The following is a 17156-nucleotide window of genomic DNA, read 5'->3' on the forward strand; positions in this document are numbered from 1 at the left end:
GATACACCCAACAATGGCTGTGTCATTGGCGAAGGTCATAGGGTGAAGAGAAGAGGGACCAGCACTGTGCCCTGGGGGGGCTCCAGTGCTGCTGACCACAGTGTCAGACATGATGTTCTTCAGCCTGATGTACTGTGGCCTGTCAGTGAGGTAGTCTCTGATCCAGTCTACCAGATAGGGGCCCACTCCCATCCTGTTCAGTTTGTCCTGCAGTATAGGGGGACGGATGGTATTGAAGGCACTGGAGAAGTCCAAGAAGAGCATCCTCACTGTGCTGTTCCCCTTATCCAGATGGGAGTGGACTCGGTGTAGCATGTAGAAGATGGCATCCTCCACACCAACATCTGGCTGATACGCAAACTGCAGGCGGTCATGGGCATGTTGTACCTGGGGTCTGAGGAGGCTGAAGAAGAACCTAAAATATGTGATCTGGAACCACCCACTTCTCTGGGTGAAATTACAAAATCAATCCTTAAATTTTCTCATGTTACAGACATATAAAAGTATCAAAACACTTGTGTCAAAGCCACCAGAAAGGCTTTTTGTAAACATCTGTGTGTTACTTGACCCAAACATCAATCATACTACAGTCAAAGTAGGTTTGATTCTGTACAAAAAGCATTTAGACCAAGTTACATTGTACAATATTGATAACCTTTTACACCAGATGCTTAGATGCAAAGACCAGTGCAAAACTTCTTTTTACCAGACAATCTGAAAGCTTCACCTCAAGTTCTTCTTGATTTGTGCAAACATCTCAAATATGTGTCAAAAAATATATAATTTGTTGATATTGAAATGATATACTGTATGTGGCTATGAAACTATATTTCACTTCTTACCAAAGGCTACAGCAATTGATTTAAAATGTGGTGCCTGTATGTAATTTCCAACTTCTAAGAATTGGCATATGGTTGAAAGCTCTAGAAAAGTAGTAAATGGACTACTGGGATTGTTGAACTAAAAATTTCCAAGGTCAAGAATAAGCTTTTGCCTTTTGCTTGTTAGAAATAAACAAACTCCATGCACTGATGGACACAGAACAAAGCTCCGGAAAAAGCTTAAAAGTGAACTTGGAGTTGGAATTTCTGTCAAACTTATATACGCACTTAAAATGTTCTAAAGAGCCAATTTAGAACTAAAAAATAATTTGCTGAAAGGGAATATGAATCATATATCACTTACTCCTACTTAGTGACACACAGCTCCATTACTAGAGGGTTGTAACTGGCTACAATTACTCCCTTAAGTGTACTTTGGTAACTTTTTAGAATTAAGTGTAATTGTTGAGTAGTTGTCAAATAATTAAAAACATTTTATTTACTTAAAGTGACTATATGTAACTTTTAAATGTTTCTGAAACTGTGCAATGTTCTCTCTGATGATCGTAAATGACCTGTAACAGCAAACAAGACTAACAGTGAAAAGAACGCTTTTTTGATTTAGCTTTTATTAATGCCTTTACCCGGGTCAGATTTTCCCAGAAAACTCACAAAATGATTTGCGGCAGGTAGACGGTGCTACAGGAACACATTCTGAAGGGTCACGGATTTCAGCATAAAAACCGGAAAAGCCTGTGTAAGTGTATCCAGCCAGATAAAGGACAGTAGGAGATGTCTTTATATAGGCCTAATTGCCTAATTGTATTTTGATATGATTTTAGAAGTTATCTGTTGTAGTTTTGGCTGATACTGGGGCAAAGCTAAAATGGAAAGTGGCAAATGATGTCAGAGTCACACGCTGTTGGACTTTACACAGATGGAGACAATTACTGGATTGTAAATGATTCAAAACTGACTCCGAATTGGTCCTCAGGTATGTTGAATGTCTTTTTTCTTCATAAAAAAACTTTAGATTGTGTGATGTGGTTGTATGTCAGTATCCAACATTAAATTACGACTGTTTTGCTTTTGCTAAAGAAAATAGTCTTCTCCATCTCTATGGTTGAAATCCTGCATCCATAATGTAAACTCTGTAGCTGTTTAGCTAATGCAACCCTTCATCTCTACTCAACACCACCTTACAGGCTGTGGTAGTAGCCATATATTTTATGGGGTACTGCCGTGGTGGACAAATTACCCAGCTGCTGTTTTAATCACTGCAGGAACTGACACAACATTAGCTGAAGCTAGTTAGCGGGCTATTGGCTGCTCTGATTCGGGTGACTAGACGTCTCCAGTTTCCGGGGACAGTCCCCCCCCGGTTTTGGTGACTTCTCCCCGGCTGGATCTGTCCCCGGAAATGTCTCCGGTTTTCACTGTGACTTACAGACCCGAAATTGGAATGAAAGAAAGAAAACATTGACCAAACATAGCCTATAGTCACATACTCTACACAAGCAGGCTCAAGACAGCCAGAGCAAGCGCTGCTCAGAGCACAGAAATGTTTTAGAATGTTTTATGATGCTAAAATCACTGATTGTTTACATGGAGTCTGGTGGGTTTAGCAAATGCAATGTCCCAGACTTTAATGTTTAAAAAAAGGATCTTAGTCTTTAACAGAAAAGTCCTTAGAAATCCTTTCCATTATATTAATCTCAGTCTGTCAGTAGCAAAATGAGCACTTTTATGAATGTAAATACAAGCTGGACAATTGTCCTATTAACTTACATTGTAACTTGTTTCGCCTCTGCCGACTAGCAGAGATCTTGTTTCAATACTCTTGTTGGTGGTCATGATGTTGTCAGATCCAGAACGTGGCCTCTGTTGACAGCCCAGGATCTACAAACAGCAACAACAATAAGCTGGGCCCACCTGCACCACCAAGCATACCCAAACAATGTTCCACCGTTCCAGCCATTAACCGACAAGAAGGATTTGGGGGTGGGGGGGTTAGTGCACGGAAGCACAGAAGGGAGGGGATGGGAGGAGGAGGAGGGAGAGGCAAACTAGTCTTGTTTTGTTTGAAAATACTTTGAATGTCAACAAGAAGTAATTTACCCAACATCGCTTAGAGCACCTTTAAAATAGACAAACTTTTACTACAGGGGAACAGGCCCATGGACCCCCCCAAGGGGGGCTTGTGCCCAAGTGCAGTTCTAATGATGCCCCAGGGGCAGTGTCCCCATTTTAAGTTTTACAAAGATAAAAACATGACCTGTTTTGGAGGCATTTATGCATCTGAGCTGAAAATGTCCCCAGATTTTGTCTCAGAAATCTGGTCACCTTAGCTCTAATTCACTTTAAACACTGAACATTTTTGTTGACGGTAAAGTGAAACATGTAAATGGCTTCTTTGGGACTATTTATGTATGTACGTTTCTGGCCTCATTCCTCTTGTTTCCTTTTGCACACAAGTTAACATTGAACACGTTACAATGTAGATTTGTTGTCCCTATGGCTCTTACTGCGTACCAATCATAGACGGTAAATAAAGATGTAGCGATAGACGCTCACCAGATCTGCTGTCATTGCTTGAATTAGAGGACAGAAGTTGATCTACGTTTTCCCACTTTTGCCACAGTTGATAAATTATCTGGACTTCTTTCAGTGGACTGATTGATAGCTGTTCTCCAGAGTGAACAGAACTGTGTCTATGGCAACGTTGTGTCATACTTAGCAGAGGAGTTATCAAGAAAATAACAGACCGCATTCTACATTAAAATTCAACAAGCCGTGTAGCAAAAGTTATTACTATGTTGGTTGCTACAATAATCTCTTAATGCTTTGGCTCGTGACACTGATACCCGGTTTAGCTTACGATACATCCAAACTAGGCTAAGATACTGTATGCAACATTAGAAATGTAATGATGCATCTGTAAATGTAAATGTAAATGTGCTCTATTTATATAGCGCTTTTCCAGTCTTAACAACTGCTCAAAGCGCTTTTACATCTACAGGATACATTCACCATTCACACACATTCATACACTGTGGCCGGGGCTGCCGTACAAGGTGCCACCTGCTCATCAGATATACATTCATACACACTCACACTCCGATGCGCAGCACCGGGGGCAACTCGGGGTTCAATGTCTTGCCCAAGGACACTTCGACAATGACTGCAGGGGCGGGGATCGAACCACCAACCTTCCGATTGGCAGGCAACCGCTCTACCACTGAGCCACAGCTGCCCCCATCTGTGACCAGGGCCTGCAATTAACATCTGACCACATGCCAAATATGGGTGAATTTTGCAAATGGCGGTTAACACTGTCAATCTACCTGCCATATTGGCAGGTAGCCAATGAGAATGGAGTGATTCAGACGCGTAACTATCAGTAAACAGGGTACGCAGTGGTTTACGGGCCCAAATCAATCAGGGGCCCGCATCACTGAAAGACATTGATTGTACAGCCAGGGCCCCCTAACCCTTTCTGCTGGATAATAAAGGCGGGCCCCCCTACTACAGCACGTGATGATGGCACAATGTCCACGAGTAGGCTACTATGAATAGGACAGGATGTAGTTCTCGTAGTGAAACAGCAATTCCTGTTTTTCACCTTTATGATGCAAAAAAAAAGGCTGGTAAAAAGTGACTGTGGCAGGTGAAAAATCTTTAGTTGCACTGCACATTGTTGCAGTTCCTCTTTTCACCCTGTGTGTTCAGGGGTCTGTTTTAGCTACAGAGTGGGACATCTCACTTCTTTACCATCATTATTGGGAGTTGCATATGCGCAGTACCGAGGTAATAATAACATCAGCTAGCTACTGTTTCTCCTACTTTGGTCAGTACAAGGCAGGATTAGTTGGGAGAATTCTTCTAAACGAGGGCACATTTGTGGAATACCTGCAGAATACCGACATGGAAGTAGTTCTTTTGGAGATTATGGTGAACATGTGTATGTGATGTAGCAGTGTTTTGCCATTGAGAATGAGGGCCAGTGATGTAGAAAGCCTTGCAGATGTTGAACAGCTCCCCTGGAGACAGAAGGCAGGATACATTCAGAAACCTGTATCTCTCTCTCAAAACTCAACATGGATGTTTTTTTCCAAGTTTGTATGCGTGTGGAAGCACCAGAAACACAACATGATACCCCAAATCCCAGAAAAAGGGATTTCTTTTCATAATATGGGCACTTTAAGTCCAACATTTTACTCTCAGGACTTTGATAAATGCAGTCCTTAAATTGAGAAATAAGCTCCTGTTTCCTGTCCTTTATTCATTGAGCATTTTGAATGTGATGCTAGTTATAAATGGCAGGCTAATGAGCCATAACAGGAGTAAATGGAGGTTACCAAAAAAGGGAGAGCAAATGTTTAAAGAGGGGTCACCATCCTGAATTTACATTACATTAGACTTTTAAAAAGTCATTCAATTAGACTGGTCTCCTGCCACATGGGGCCGTACTAGCAACAGGCTGCTGACCCATTTTTCCTCCACGCCCACAGTTTATGACAAATTTGATCATGTGTGCTTCTTAATGTCTTTTTGTCAGCAGCTGAGAGAAATGATTGCCCTTTGCATAGAAATGGGGAAAAATGATTGATGAACATTGTACTCTCACTAATGAGTGTGTGACGGTGACTGCAGGCCCAATGTTATAGCTAGCATTTAGCTAGATTCATATTTGATACACTAACATGGAACCAGGTGTTGTGTGTGTGTTGTGTGTGTTCAGTGCCTTGCTCAAGAGCACCTTGGAAGTGAACTGGCACGTCTCCACCTACCAGTCCACCACCATACTTTGGTCCACACGGGGACTTGAACCAGTTCTTCTCCGGTTCCCAACCCAACTCCCTACAGACTCGGCTGCTGCCACCCCAATCTTTTTTAAAGTTTAAATAAAAAATAATTAGTTTGAATCAATTTCTGTACTTTTAGCTTTTTTAATATCTTAAAATATGTGATCTGGGACCAACCACTTCCTCTGGGTGAAATTACAAAATTATTCCATAATTTGTCTCATGTTACAGCCAGATAAATCAGAAAAGGAAAGGATTTGGGAAAGGTTTGAAACCTTACCTAACCCCCTCGTAGCGATCCTAGGAACGGCTAGTCCCTTTACCCATTGCTATCAGGTACGAGAAGAAGGCTATTGAATTTGGGATGGTGATTGCAAAGAAACTGATTTTGCATCAGTGGAAAATGGACTCTGTGCCCACATTTAACTTGTGGTTGTGAGAAATGTCTAACACATTTCACTTAAAGAGACTGAGATACAGCGCAGATAGATGAGATGTGTTTGATAAGATATGGGACACTGTACTGAGATTCTTTAAGGGTCAGGCTGCAGAGGTTATTTAGTGTCCCACTGTGCATTTATGTATAGGGGTATGTACCTTTTTTTCGTTTTTTTTTTCCTGTACACTTCTTTTCCTTTTAACATGACACCCTTTTGTTATTTAAAATAAATATATGTAACTTTCAGTGTGTGTGGATTCTAGCGGCCAATTTGGACAAAAGGTCTTTCCTTCACAGTGCTTTATTGCCTTATTGCCCACTGTATTACTGAGTTAGCGTTATTGGGACGTTGTACAGTTGCAATAAATGTTTGGCTCAGACAGAAAATCATTCATTTGCAATAAGAGTAAGTTACAGATGCATATTTGCATTTCAAGTGTTGCATACAGTAAATTAGCCTACTTTGGATGTATCATGAGCTTAACCTGGTATTACTGTATGGGCTGAAATACTGTATGTCCCACTGGAAACTGAATTTGAATCATTTATATTTGAATTTGAATTGCTAAACTTTAATAATTGCATTGAAAAACTGAAACAGTGTTGTTTAATTTTAATCATTGCAATGAAAAACTGAAACTGAAATTTGAAATGGAATTTATCTGAACTGGAACTGAAGTCCAATAAAATGTCGTCCTTACTGAAAATTCAACTCCTTTCTCCTTTCTCTTAATTTCTCACAATTCAAATTCAGTTCTCAAAATTCATTTTCATGTTACTGTGACAGACATCTGTATACTTGAAAGATGAAGGACGAAAAATTGAGCGCAGATTGATAGATAGACAACGTTTCTCAAAGTCAAGGATCTTCCTTGGTAGGACTAGTCCTTCCACGTCGGGTCCTTCAGAGGCTATGCCAGGCTCCTCTGTTGCATTTGGAAAAAAAGTAAATGGAACAGGCTAGCCAGTGCTAGCAAGTGCACATCAGATAACAATAATAACAAAATACAGTGTCACATGTACTGCTTTCTCGTCATTGAAAATGTTTTGCCTTCACTTCCCTGCTGCATTTCAAAACACTGGATGAAATGGTTGTGGAACTGTGAACTGTGCTGTTCAATTTTTTTTTTTGAGATGGAGAAGGTGAATCATCGTCAGTCTGCTTGTCAGAAGAGACTCTACTGTAGGTAATATTACCGACACTAATAGGCTATGATGTAAGCAATAGTCGTTTTCTCTTATTTATCCTTTGTCAATAAATTAAAAACGTGTGGAAGTTCATGCTTGTAGTTGTCATACCACTTAGCGGTAGGGAGATTTGCATTGATTAATATTACTATAGTATGAAGCTTACAGTAGCTAACAGTTTACTTTAGCTTGTAATTTACTGCATACATGTTACATTAGCTCACTGTTCTGAACGTTTAGCTTTCAAACAAATGCAGTACAAAATATGATCAGCAGCTACAAGGTAAACGCTACCAGCTAATGAGATACGAAAGAAAGGTTAGGTAGTACTTGCTGGAGCTAAATCCTGCTCCATTCTCAGGGTTCATTCAATTAGTAGTCAAAATCTCCGATGTGGATGTGTGAATCCATTTTATTACATAGGATATCCTAGAGACAAATACAGAGTCGACCTAACACGGCTCTCCCCCAAATTTGTCTGACTCTTTGGCTCTCGGACCCCCAGTATTATCTCACAAAGGGTGGGGTCTTTAGACCACAGTGGTGTGTGTGTGCCTATTCGTTATCTTTCAATTGGAATGTGATTGAAGGTTTATGACCCTCAGTTCAGGAAAAGATCAGTGGGGGTAAAAGGGGGACTGAAACCAGATTCAGGAAGCATCCCTAACAATCAATTCTACTTCTGACACATTTAGGAGAGCTAGGTTATAACAAAATGTACCAGAACATCTTATGTTATAAAGCAGAAGTATTGCAAAACAACTTAATGTAACAAACAACAAACAACAAACTATATACTTATAACAACAAACTTAATGCATAACCAACATGTCTTCATTTATGTTGAAGTAATGCTTTTACCTTTTAGCTTAAATGTATAATGCAAATCACACACAATGTTTAAGCACATATAACATTTTAAATCCCAACATACTGTAGACACACAAGCTTCAACCAACATATGAAAAGTGTGTTAAATTACATAAAGTTTCTTTATGTTACAGTATGCTTAAATATACTTAATACAATTCTAATCTTACCAGGACCGGTTGAATAACTAACCTAAAGCTTTTTCCTTCGATCTGCAGTATGTAAGCAACTCCATCATCGGCAGCTGAGTATAGTAATATTCCAATAAATACTGCCCTAATGCCTCATCCATGTTGACAAACCAGGGCCAATTTGCTGTTGTGGTTTCCATCCTCAGTCATGGCCTTTTTTTTTGTTCCTTAGTCCCTGTTAAAAGACAGCAAACACAAGACATACAAACAAATAAATTCAATTTCAAATAATACTATTCAGATTCAGTTTGTCATTGTGAGGATTCAAATTGAACAATGCAATTTCAAGTTATGTGATTCCAATTGAGTTTTTCCAATGCAGTTATTCAAGTTTAGCAATTCAAATTCAAATATAAATGATTAAAATTCAGTTTCTGGTTGCACATATTTCAGCCCATATCACTGGCACTGTGTCACCAGCCAAATCATTAAAAGATTGTTGTAGCAACGTAATAATAACCCAAAGAGGCTTTACTCAATTACAGGGGGACAAATTCAATTCAATTCAATGTTATTGATATCGCACTTTTCATAAGAGAGCAGGTCTAGACCGTACTCTGTGATGTTATTTACAGAAACCTAACAATTCCCACCAACAGCAAGCACTAGGCAACAGAGGCCAGGAAAAACTTCCTTTAGAGAAACCTCGAGCAGAACCATGGCTCAGGGTGGGCGGTCATATGCCTCAACTGGTTGGGGGTGAGAGAGAGAGAGAGAGAGAGAGAGAGAGAGAGACAGACAGAGAGACATGGAGAATTGTAGCAGAGGGTGTCGAGCAGAAATATGGAGGCAGCAGGTGACTCCAACCACAGATCCAGAGCCAGAAACACCTACAGGAAGCTATAGGAGGAGAGAGGAGAGGGGCGAAAGAGCACAAGACTCCAGGAAAGGGAAGAAGTCGAGTTAGTAACATGCATTAATGGAATGAGGTTGCATACAGATGGAGAGAAGTAGGAAGAGAGAGGTGCTCAGTGCATCATGGGAAGTCCCCCAGCAGTCTAGGCCTATAGCAGCGTAACTAAGAGATGGTTCAGCCCTCTCCTGAGCCAGCCCATAACAGTACATACACACTGCCACCGACTTGAGCTGCGAAAAAGCTCGGGCTGTCCCACCAAGCACGCTTTGTCAAAAAATACGGGAAGCTTTTTGACGCTTTGGCCTCTCTGACGTGGCGGCGTTCTCTGTTTGACCGGCACAACCACACGCAGCAAAGGCCAATACACGGACACTGATACCTTTTATAAATTAAATATATAATGACAGAAGTTGTATTGTTAATTGTTCGCAGTGGAGTCTGTTTAGCTCGCTTGGTAGCCGCTGAGCCGTAGCGGCGTGTAGGCAGAGCGAGCAGCCGCCAGATTAAACCTAGTAACCCGTGCAGACCGTTTAGAGACGATGTTAACTGGTCCCTATGTGCAAACAACGTTATATTATAAACAATAGGTAACCCAGCAACGGCGTTGTTTTGGTAGAAACAAAAGTTTACATCGTATGTCCGGGATCAGCCAGCGCGAAGGACGTCTATATTCCGATTGGCGGCCTGCGTTAGCCGCTGCTTGCCGCTGAACCACGTCAAAGCTCATTACCATAAAGTTGAAAAAATCTTTCTGATTGACGCCCAACATGCTCAAAACGGCCAAAACACGACACCGACAGATTTTCCTCTACTTGCAGCTGAGAGAAGCCGGCTTCCATTGAAAATGAATGACTTCCGGAAACTTTAAGCGCTCAAGTCGGTGGCAGTGTGAATGTAAGGTAAGCTTTATCAAAGAGGAAAGTCTTAAGCCTACTCTTAAATGTAGAGACGGTGTCTGCCTCCTGAACCCAAACTGGAACCTGGTTCCACAGGAGAGGAGCCTGATAACTGAACGCTCTGGCTCCCATTCTACTTTTAGAGATTCTAGGAACAACAAGTAACCCTGCATTCTGGGAGCGCAGTGCTCTGGGGTAGTAAGATACTATGAGCTCTTTAAGATAAGATGGTGCCTGACCATGACGAGTTTTGTGAGAAGAAGGATTTTAAATTCTATTCCGGATTTTACAGGAAGCCAATGCAGAGAAGCTAAACAGGAGAGATGTGATCTCTTTTCCTGCTTCCTGTCAGAACACGTGTTGCAGCATTCGGGATAAGCTGAAGAGTCTTTATGGACTTTTTCAAGCAGCCTGATAATAAAGAATTGCAGTAATCCACCTTAGAAGTAACAAATGCATGGACTAATTTTTCTGCAGCAGTTTTGGAGTGGATATTCCGGATTTTTGCAATATTACGTAGGTGAAAAAAGGGAGTCCTTGAAATTTGTTTTATGTGAGAATTAAACGACATGTCCTGATCAAAGATAACTCCAAGACTCCTCACAGTGGTGCTGGAAGCCAGGGTGATGCCAGCCAGAGTAACAATCTCTTTGGATAATGCGTCACGGGGGTGCTTGGGACCCAGAACAATAACTTTTTCTTCAGTTTTATCTGAGTTTAACATTAGATAATTACAGGTGATCAGTACATAACATCCTGAAGGCACATTTGAAGTTTAGCTAACTAATTAGTTTCATCTGGTTTGATCGATAGATATAATTGAGTATCATCTGCATAACGTAAAGTAAAGTTTATGGAGTGTTTTCTGATAATATTGCCTAAAGGAAGTATATATAAAGTGAACAGGATTGGACCAAGCACAGATCCTTGTCGTACTCCATGACTAACTTTGGCGTGCATGGAGGATTCATCGTTAACATGTACAAGTGAAAAGAAAAGAGTAGGCCAACACAAACACGGATTGAAAAGGAATGAAATGTCTGTGCTAAATGGAAGTGGGTGTAATAATATGTTGGCATCTGACGTACAACTACATTGCGCATTGTAAAGTCATTTCATGAATGAAATAGACATATTACATAATTGAGGGCCAATTTACAATCCTATAATTGTCTCCATCTGTTAAAAGATGAGAAGAATTTTTATTATTTTTTATGCACTTTTTTCTAAATGCAATAAACTTATTTAAGAAAATAAAAATAAAAGCCACCACAATACAGGGAATGACATCTGCTTTGTACAGTATTTTTCTAAGGGAGGACCCTCAGTCCCCCCCGTGAAGATTATTTCAACCACATTTTCAATGCTTCCCTAAGATGATTCATGGTTTTCTGTTTAATGCATGTCCATGTGAATCCCAGTCATGTGCATGCGTGTCTTCTATAACCACGTTTGTATGAAAGTTAGTGTGCAAAAGCATACATTTTCTCATGTGAATGCATGTGTATGTGCAAAAGTGTGTGTGTCAGTGATGGATTCTCCATTCTCTGGACTCGGGACTTGACTTGGACTCGCGGACCGATAACTTGTTCCTTGACTCGGACTCGAGGATATATGAAATCGGACTGGAGCATTCATGAAAAAGAACTCAGATGTTGTAAGTTTCTAACTAAATAGGTTATACAAATTTGGTGTTTTTTTGGCTTCTTGTTTATTGTTAACTTACTTTACATCGTCTTCGGGATCTCTTTTCTCTCTCTTGCTTTTTCCTCACACCCACACATACGCTTCTCAGTCCGGTACCGCTAGCACTCGCTCTCCTTGCTAGATGACCCACTCACTTAACGCTTAATTCTCGCTCTGACTTTCACTACTTTTGTTACAAAGGAATTAATATTGATGAATGCAATTGTAATGCATGATTCGCGGGCACCCTACTACATGTTCTCATTTGGAAAATGCAGAGAGATGCAACCATGATCGTGAACTTCTCCCACACGGGTTTTACATCCAATGCTGGAAAGAGCCCAGCTAAATGTTGTTTTGAAAAAAGTCAGTAAATATTCTGCCTTTGCAATGGTGACAGTGGTATCATTTTTGCTTAATGTAGACCCTCTTTTATATGTAAATCAGCTCTTTTAAGATGCCAGAGACAGGAAATATAGGCAGTCTTGGAATTCAACACAGACTCAACCTTAATGACTCGACTTGGACCTGAACCCTGGGGCCTCAAGACTCGACTCGGACTCAAACTCAGATAGAGGTGACTCTTCTTCTGGGACTCGAGACTCGACTACAACACTAGTGTGAGTGTGTGTGTGTGTGTGTGTGTGTGTGTGTTTTCCAGTGAAGGACAGAGTTGTGATGAGAGCAGAATGGCCGTGGTCTGTGTCATATATTCAATAAAATAGTCATCCACACTCATAAAAAACAAGGACACTATTTCCCATGGACACCAACGAAATACTGCTCTGCACTGTGGCAGCTGCAGCACACTTCCTCCTACCAGCAACTATTCCCAATGATAATAATGGTGGCTAAAAAAACAGCAACACAGCAAAACCTTTAATCATCATGTGGAAGATGTACAGTAGCTCATATGGACACATATGTACCTCAAAAAGATAAGAAATAAGATGTCACTTTGGTATTAATAAATGTACCTCTTTCTCTTCTTGGAAGTGGTAAAATCAAAGCACTACAACATGACAGTAGGCTACTGCCACACACTGTTTGACTGACAGGTAGAAGAGAAGTACAGAAGTAAAGCGCAGAACCACCACAGAAATAGCAGTGCTTTCACACTTATGTTAATTTGCGACAAAGACGCACAAACTGAGTGGTAAACTAATACTGGATTTTTCAACCCAGAAATGCATGTAAACAAACAAACAGGTCTCATTCCCAACTTGTTAAATACAGCAGCTTGGTCAGTGGCCCTCAACGTTTGATCTTGGTGCACAAGGCACAACAAATTCTCACTCCCAACTTGTAGAATACGGACGCTTGGTCAGATGCCTTTTTTGTTGTTGTTGACGCTAAAGGAGACCTTAAGCATCATATAACACACGCTTGGTTGGGACTATTGGCTACCCTTTTGACGCTGTTAAGTTGAGGAAAAGGTTGTGGATGGGCTTACGGTTCTGTGACACACGGGAATAACGGGACACATGCTGGACACAAACCCCGCTCTCCTGGGTGAAAGTCCTGTGTTTTGACCCATCCGACCAACCATTACATACTGCTGCTCTCCCACTGTCACAGCCACTGTATTTTATGGGTTCGGAGTGTAAGAACGGGTTGCATGGCTTTAACTTCTGAATGAGACGCACCAGGCTTTACTTAACTCCAATGTAAACCCATCCATGGCAATATTACACTTTATTAATTGTTATCTGTAAAACAACAAACAAGGTACTGGCAGCTCAGTGCCCGGACTTTGCCACATAAATGAAATTGGAAATTGTATGTGTTCCTACAGTTAAAATACAGAACATGAAAAAGAAAATAAAAAAAAGTCTGAAAAAAGTGACAATGTGGATTTGTTATGTAAATGTTTATTGAGGTAATAAATCAAATGAGAAGTAGGGTAATTTCCCAATAGACTTTTATAAAACCAGACTTCTGTTTGCAAACAGAAACATAATTAAGTTTTGTTTAAAATATAAATTATAATCCTGTTTGGAATTTATTAATAAAATATATTTAGCCACAATTTAGCGCTTTGACTATACATGGTCGAGCCACATGCTAGGTTTTGAGTTAGTCTTATTATATTATGAAACAATGGATTGAATGACTAATGTAAAAAAGGGGCCGGCTTAGAGAAGAAGCCACAGAGAATAATTATCCAACTCTGCAGTAACCCTCACCGCAGCTCATTGTTTTGGTTCACAGGCACACTCATTTGCTGTTAAGTCTTACTGCTTTCATCAATCCTGTTTCCAGCAGCAACAGGCATCTCTAATAAACCGACTGAAATCTACTTGCCCAGCACCAAATGAGATAGACAGACAAAGTTAGCAACTAGATGGTGACTTATGGTGTTTTCCCACTGCATGGTACCTACTCAACTCGCCTCGCTTCTGCTCGCCTTTTTTGGTTTTCAATTACGAAAAAAAGTCCCTGGTATCTGCTAACAGGTACTTTATTTAGTACCACCTCAGTTGAGGTTCCAAGCGAGCTGAGGCGATACCAAAAGGTGACGTGAAAACCTGCAGACTCCTGATTGGTCGGAGGGAATCATCACTAACCACTGCATCATCAGTGCTAGCTGGGGATGTCCTGAACAAACCTGCCGTGTTTAATTAGTTTAGCCAGCGGGTTTTGTTTTTGTTCCCAACAGCTTCTTTCAAAACTAATTTGCCTTCTGGCAACAGCCACATGCCGAGAATCAAAAACAACACACCTTTGACTGTGTGTGTGTCGCGTTAGGTCAAAGTTTCCTGCTATGATGACCAGCCACGCTCGCCTCCCGCATTAGGCAGTAATAATCAGCAATGGAAAAAGGAGGACAGGGCCAACGGCAATATTAAAGCATTAGATACAGTATACCGTATGTGTAAATTACCAGTTTTTTTTGCTTACGATTAGTCTATGCCTTAACAACTTTATATGTCATAGTATGTCTGAGATCTTTTCAGCTTATTACAAAATGTGTTTTTAGGTGAAAACGTTTTTGTTTTTTTATCATTTGGTGTTGTGTGAGTAGTCGCTGTCCTTTTCCCACTCACATTAAATCATTGTATGGTTAAATGTCACTGATTGTACTGTGTGTCTGTGTGTGTGTGTGTGTGTGTGTGCGCAGCTATCCCTACTGTCTGAGCTGGGTTTTGGAGGTGTTCTGCTTTACATTGACCCATGTGACGCTCCCCCTGACCGCCACACCTGGCATCAAGCCTTCAGAGTAACGCTCAACTCCGGAGGAAACCCTGCCAGTGGTGAGTGTATTTTTATTAATAAAATCCCTTGCTACCTATCTAATTAGGTAGTAAATATAAACTGTACTTGTTATGCTTCATACTTTTATTACTTTAAAGGGACTGTACAGCATTACTGTACGGTACACAGCTTATAAATAATAATAAATACAGTTAAATAAACAATTAGATAATCTTAAACTTACAGTTTTATAATCTTAAAAAGCCCCTATTATGCTTTTTTTATCATCATCTTCATTCAAAATACGCTGGCAAGTGGGACAGATTACAGCCGGTCCCAGCAGCCTTCAGGCTGAACAGGAAATAACAGAAAGACTCACATCCTGTTAGGTCCGATTCCAATTTATTAAAATACTATCAGACCCTTGATCTCGTGAGATTATTGGTGCATGACGTCAGAGCAAGTCGGACACAATGCATTGGGCGGCGATTCTGCGCAGACCTGGCTCATGTCAAACGAGCCTAATAGCTTTGAAACAGTTCCCTATCATGGAAAAAGTGCACTATACAGTGGGGCTCGAAAGGTTGTGCATCCCAGGTAAAAATTGGTATTAATTTGCATAAAGAAAAGAGGGAAAAATCTCCAAAAGGCATCAAATGACAGATTAGACATTCGTCACAAAAAGTTATATTTCATTTACATCATTTACACTTTCAAAATAACAGAAAACAAAAAAATGGCGTCTTCAAAAGTTTGGGCACCTTGCAGAGTTTATAGCATGCACCGCCCCCTTTGGAAAGCTGAGACCTGACAGGGTCATGGATTGTTCTCAGTCATCGCCTGGAAAGACCAGGTGATGTCAATCTTAAGGTTTTAAATACCCAGATTCATCTAACCTTGCCCCAACAATCAGCACCATGGGTTCTTCTAAGCAGTTGTCTAGAAAACTGAAACTGAAAACAGTTGACGCTCACAAAGCAGGAGAAGGCTATAAGAAGAGTTAGGCAAGGCAAGGCAAGGCAGCTTTATTTGTATAGCACATTTCAGCAACAGGGCAATTCAAAGTGCTTTACACAAAATCATTAAACAGATAAACACAAGTAAAACAGTTAAAGTCATAAGCTTAAAAATCAATAAGACACATGAATAGACAGTTAAACAAAATAGAAACATTAGGACACATAAACACAAGAATAAAAGTTACGTGCAGCATAAAAGAAATAGCATTATTAAGAAAGGCAGCATCAAAAGAAAGGTCTTCAGCCTTGATTTAAAAGAACTGAGAGTACAGCGGATCTACAGGTTTCTGGGAGTTTATTCCAGATATAGGACATAGAAAGTGAAAGCTGCTTCACCCTGTTTAGTTCTGACTCTGGGGACAGAAAGTAGACCTGTCCCAGATGACCTGAGAGGTCTGGGGGGGTCATAGTGTAGTAGCAGATCAGAAATGTATTTTGGACCTAACCCGTTAAGGGATTTATAAACTAGCAAGAGTACTTTGAAATCAATTCTTTGAACACGGAAGCCAGTGTAAAGACTTCAGAACTGGAGTGATGTGATCCAGTCTCTTGGTCTTAGTGAGGACTCGAGCAGCAGCGTTCTGAATCAGCTCCAGCTGTCTGATTGATTTTTTAGGGAGACCTGTAAGACCCCGTTCAGTAGTCAAGTCTACTGAAGATGAAGCATGGACCATTTTTTCCAAGTCCTGTTGACACATAAGTCCTTTAACCCTTGATATGTTCTTTAGGTGATAGTAGGCTGACTTTGTAATTGTCTTAATGTGGCTGTTAAAGTTCAGGTCTGAGTCCATGACTACACCAAGATTTCTGGCTTTGTCTGTTGTTTTAACATTGTTGTTTGAAGCTGAGCGCGGACTTTTAATCGTTCCTCTTTTTTTCCAAAAACAACTACCTCAGTTTTTCCTTCATTCAATTTCAGAAAGTTCTGGCACATCCAGTTGTTAATTTGTTTGATGCAGTTAGTCAGTTTTTGTATTTGACTATAGTCCCCTGGCGATAAGGTTATGTAAATTTGTGTGTCATTCAGTGTCATTGTGTGAGTAAAGCATTTTCAGATGCCACTGTCCTCTGTTCGGAATGAAATTAGGAAATGGCCATCATCAGGAACAGTGGAATTTAAAACAAGATCTGTAAGACCAAGAAAAATATCAGACAGAACAGCTTGTAGGATTGTGAGAAAAGCAAGTCCA

At 40.5% G+C, this 17156-nt stretch overlaps 1 protein-coding gene across 1 annotated transcript in view; it reads left to right on the forward strand.

The window, feature by feature from the left end:
- Positions 1-17156, forward strand: part of LOC116695607 (inactive N-acetylated-alpha-linked acidic dipeptidase-like protein 2) — a 730805-nt gene that overhangs the window by 368668 nt on the left and 344981 nt on the right. Inside the window, exon 8 of the mRNA XM_032525998.1 lies at positions 14874-15006. Coding sequence (XP_032381889.1) covers positions 14874-15006 — 133 coding nt within the window. The remainder of the gene's footprint in view (positions 1-14873; positions 15007-17156) is intronic.

The sequence above is a fragment of the Etheostoma spectabile genome, chromosome 9 (genome assembly GCF_008692095.1).
Source record: "Etheostoma spectabile isolate EspeVRDwgs_2016 chromosome 9, UIUC_Espe_1.0, whole genome shotgun sequence".
Taxonomy (NCBI): domain Eukaryota; kingdom Metazoa; phylum Chordata; class Actinopteri; order Perciformes; family Percidae; genus Etheostoma; species Etheostoma spectabile.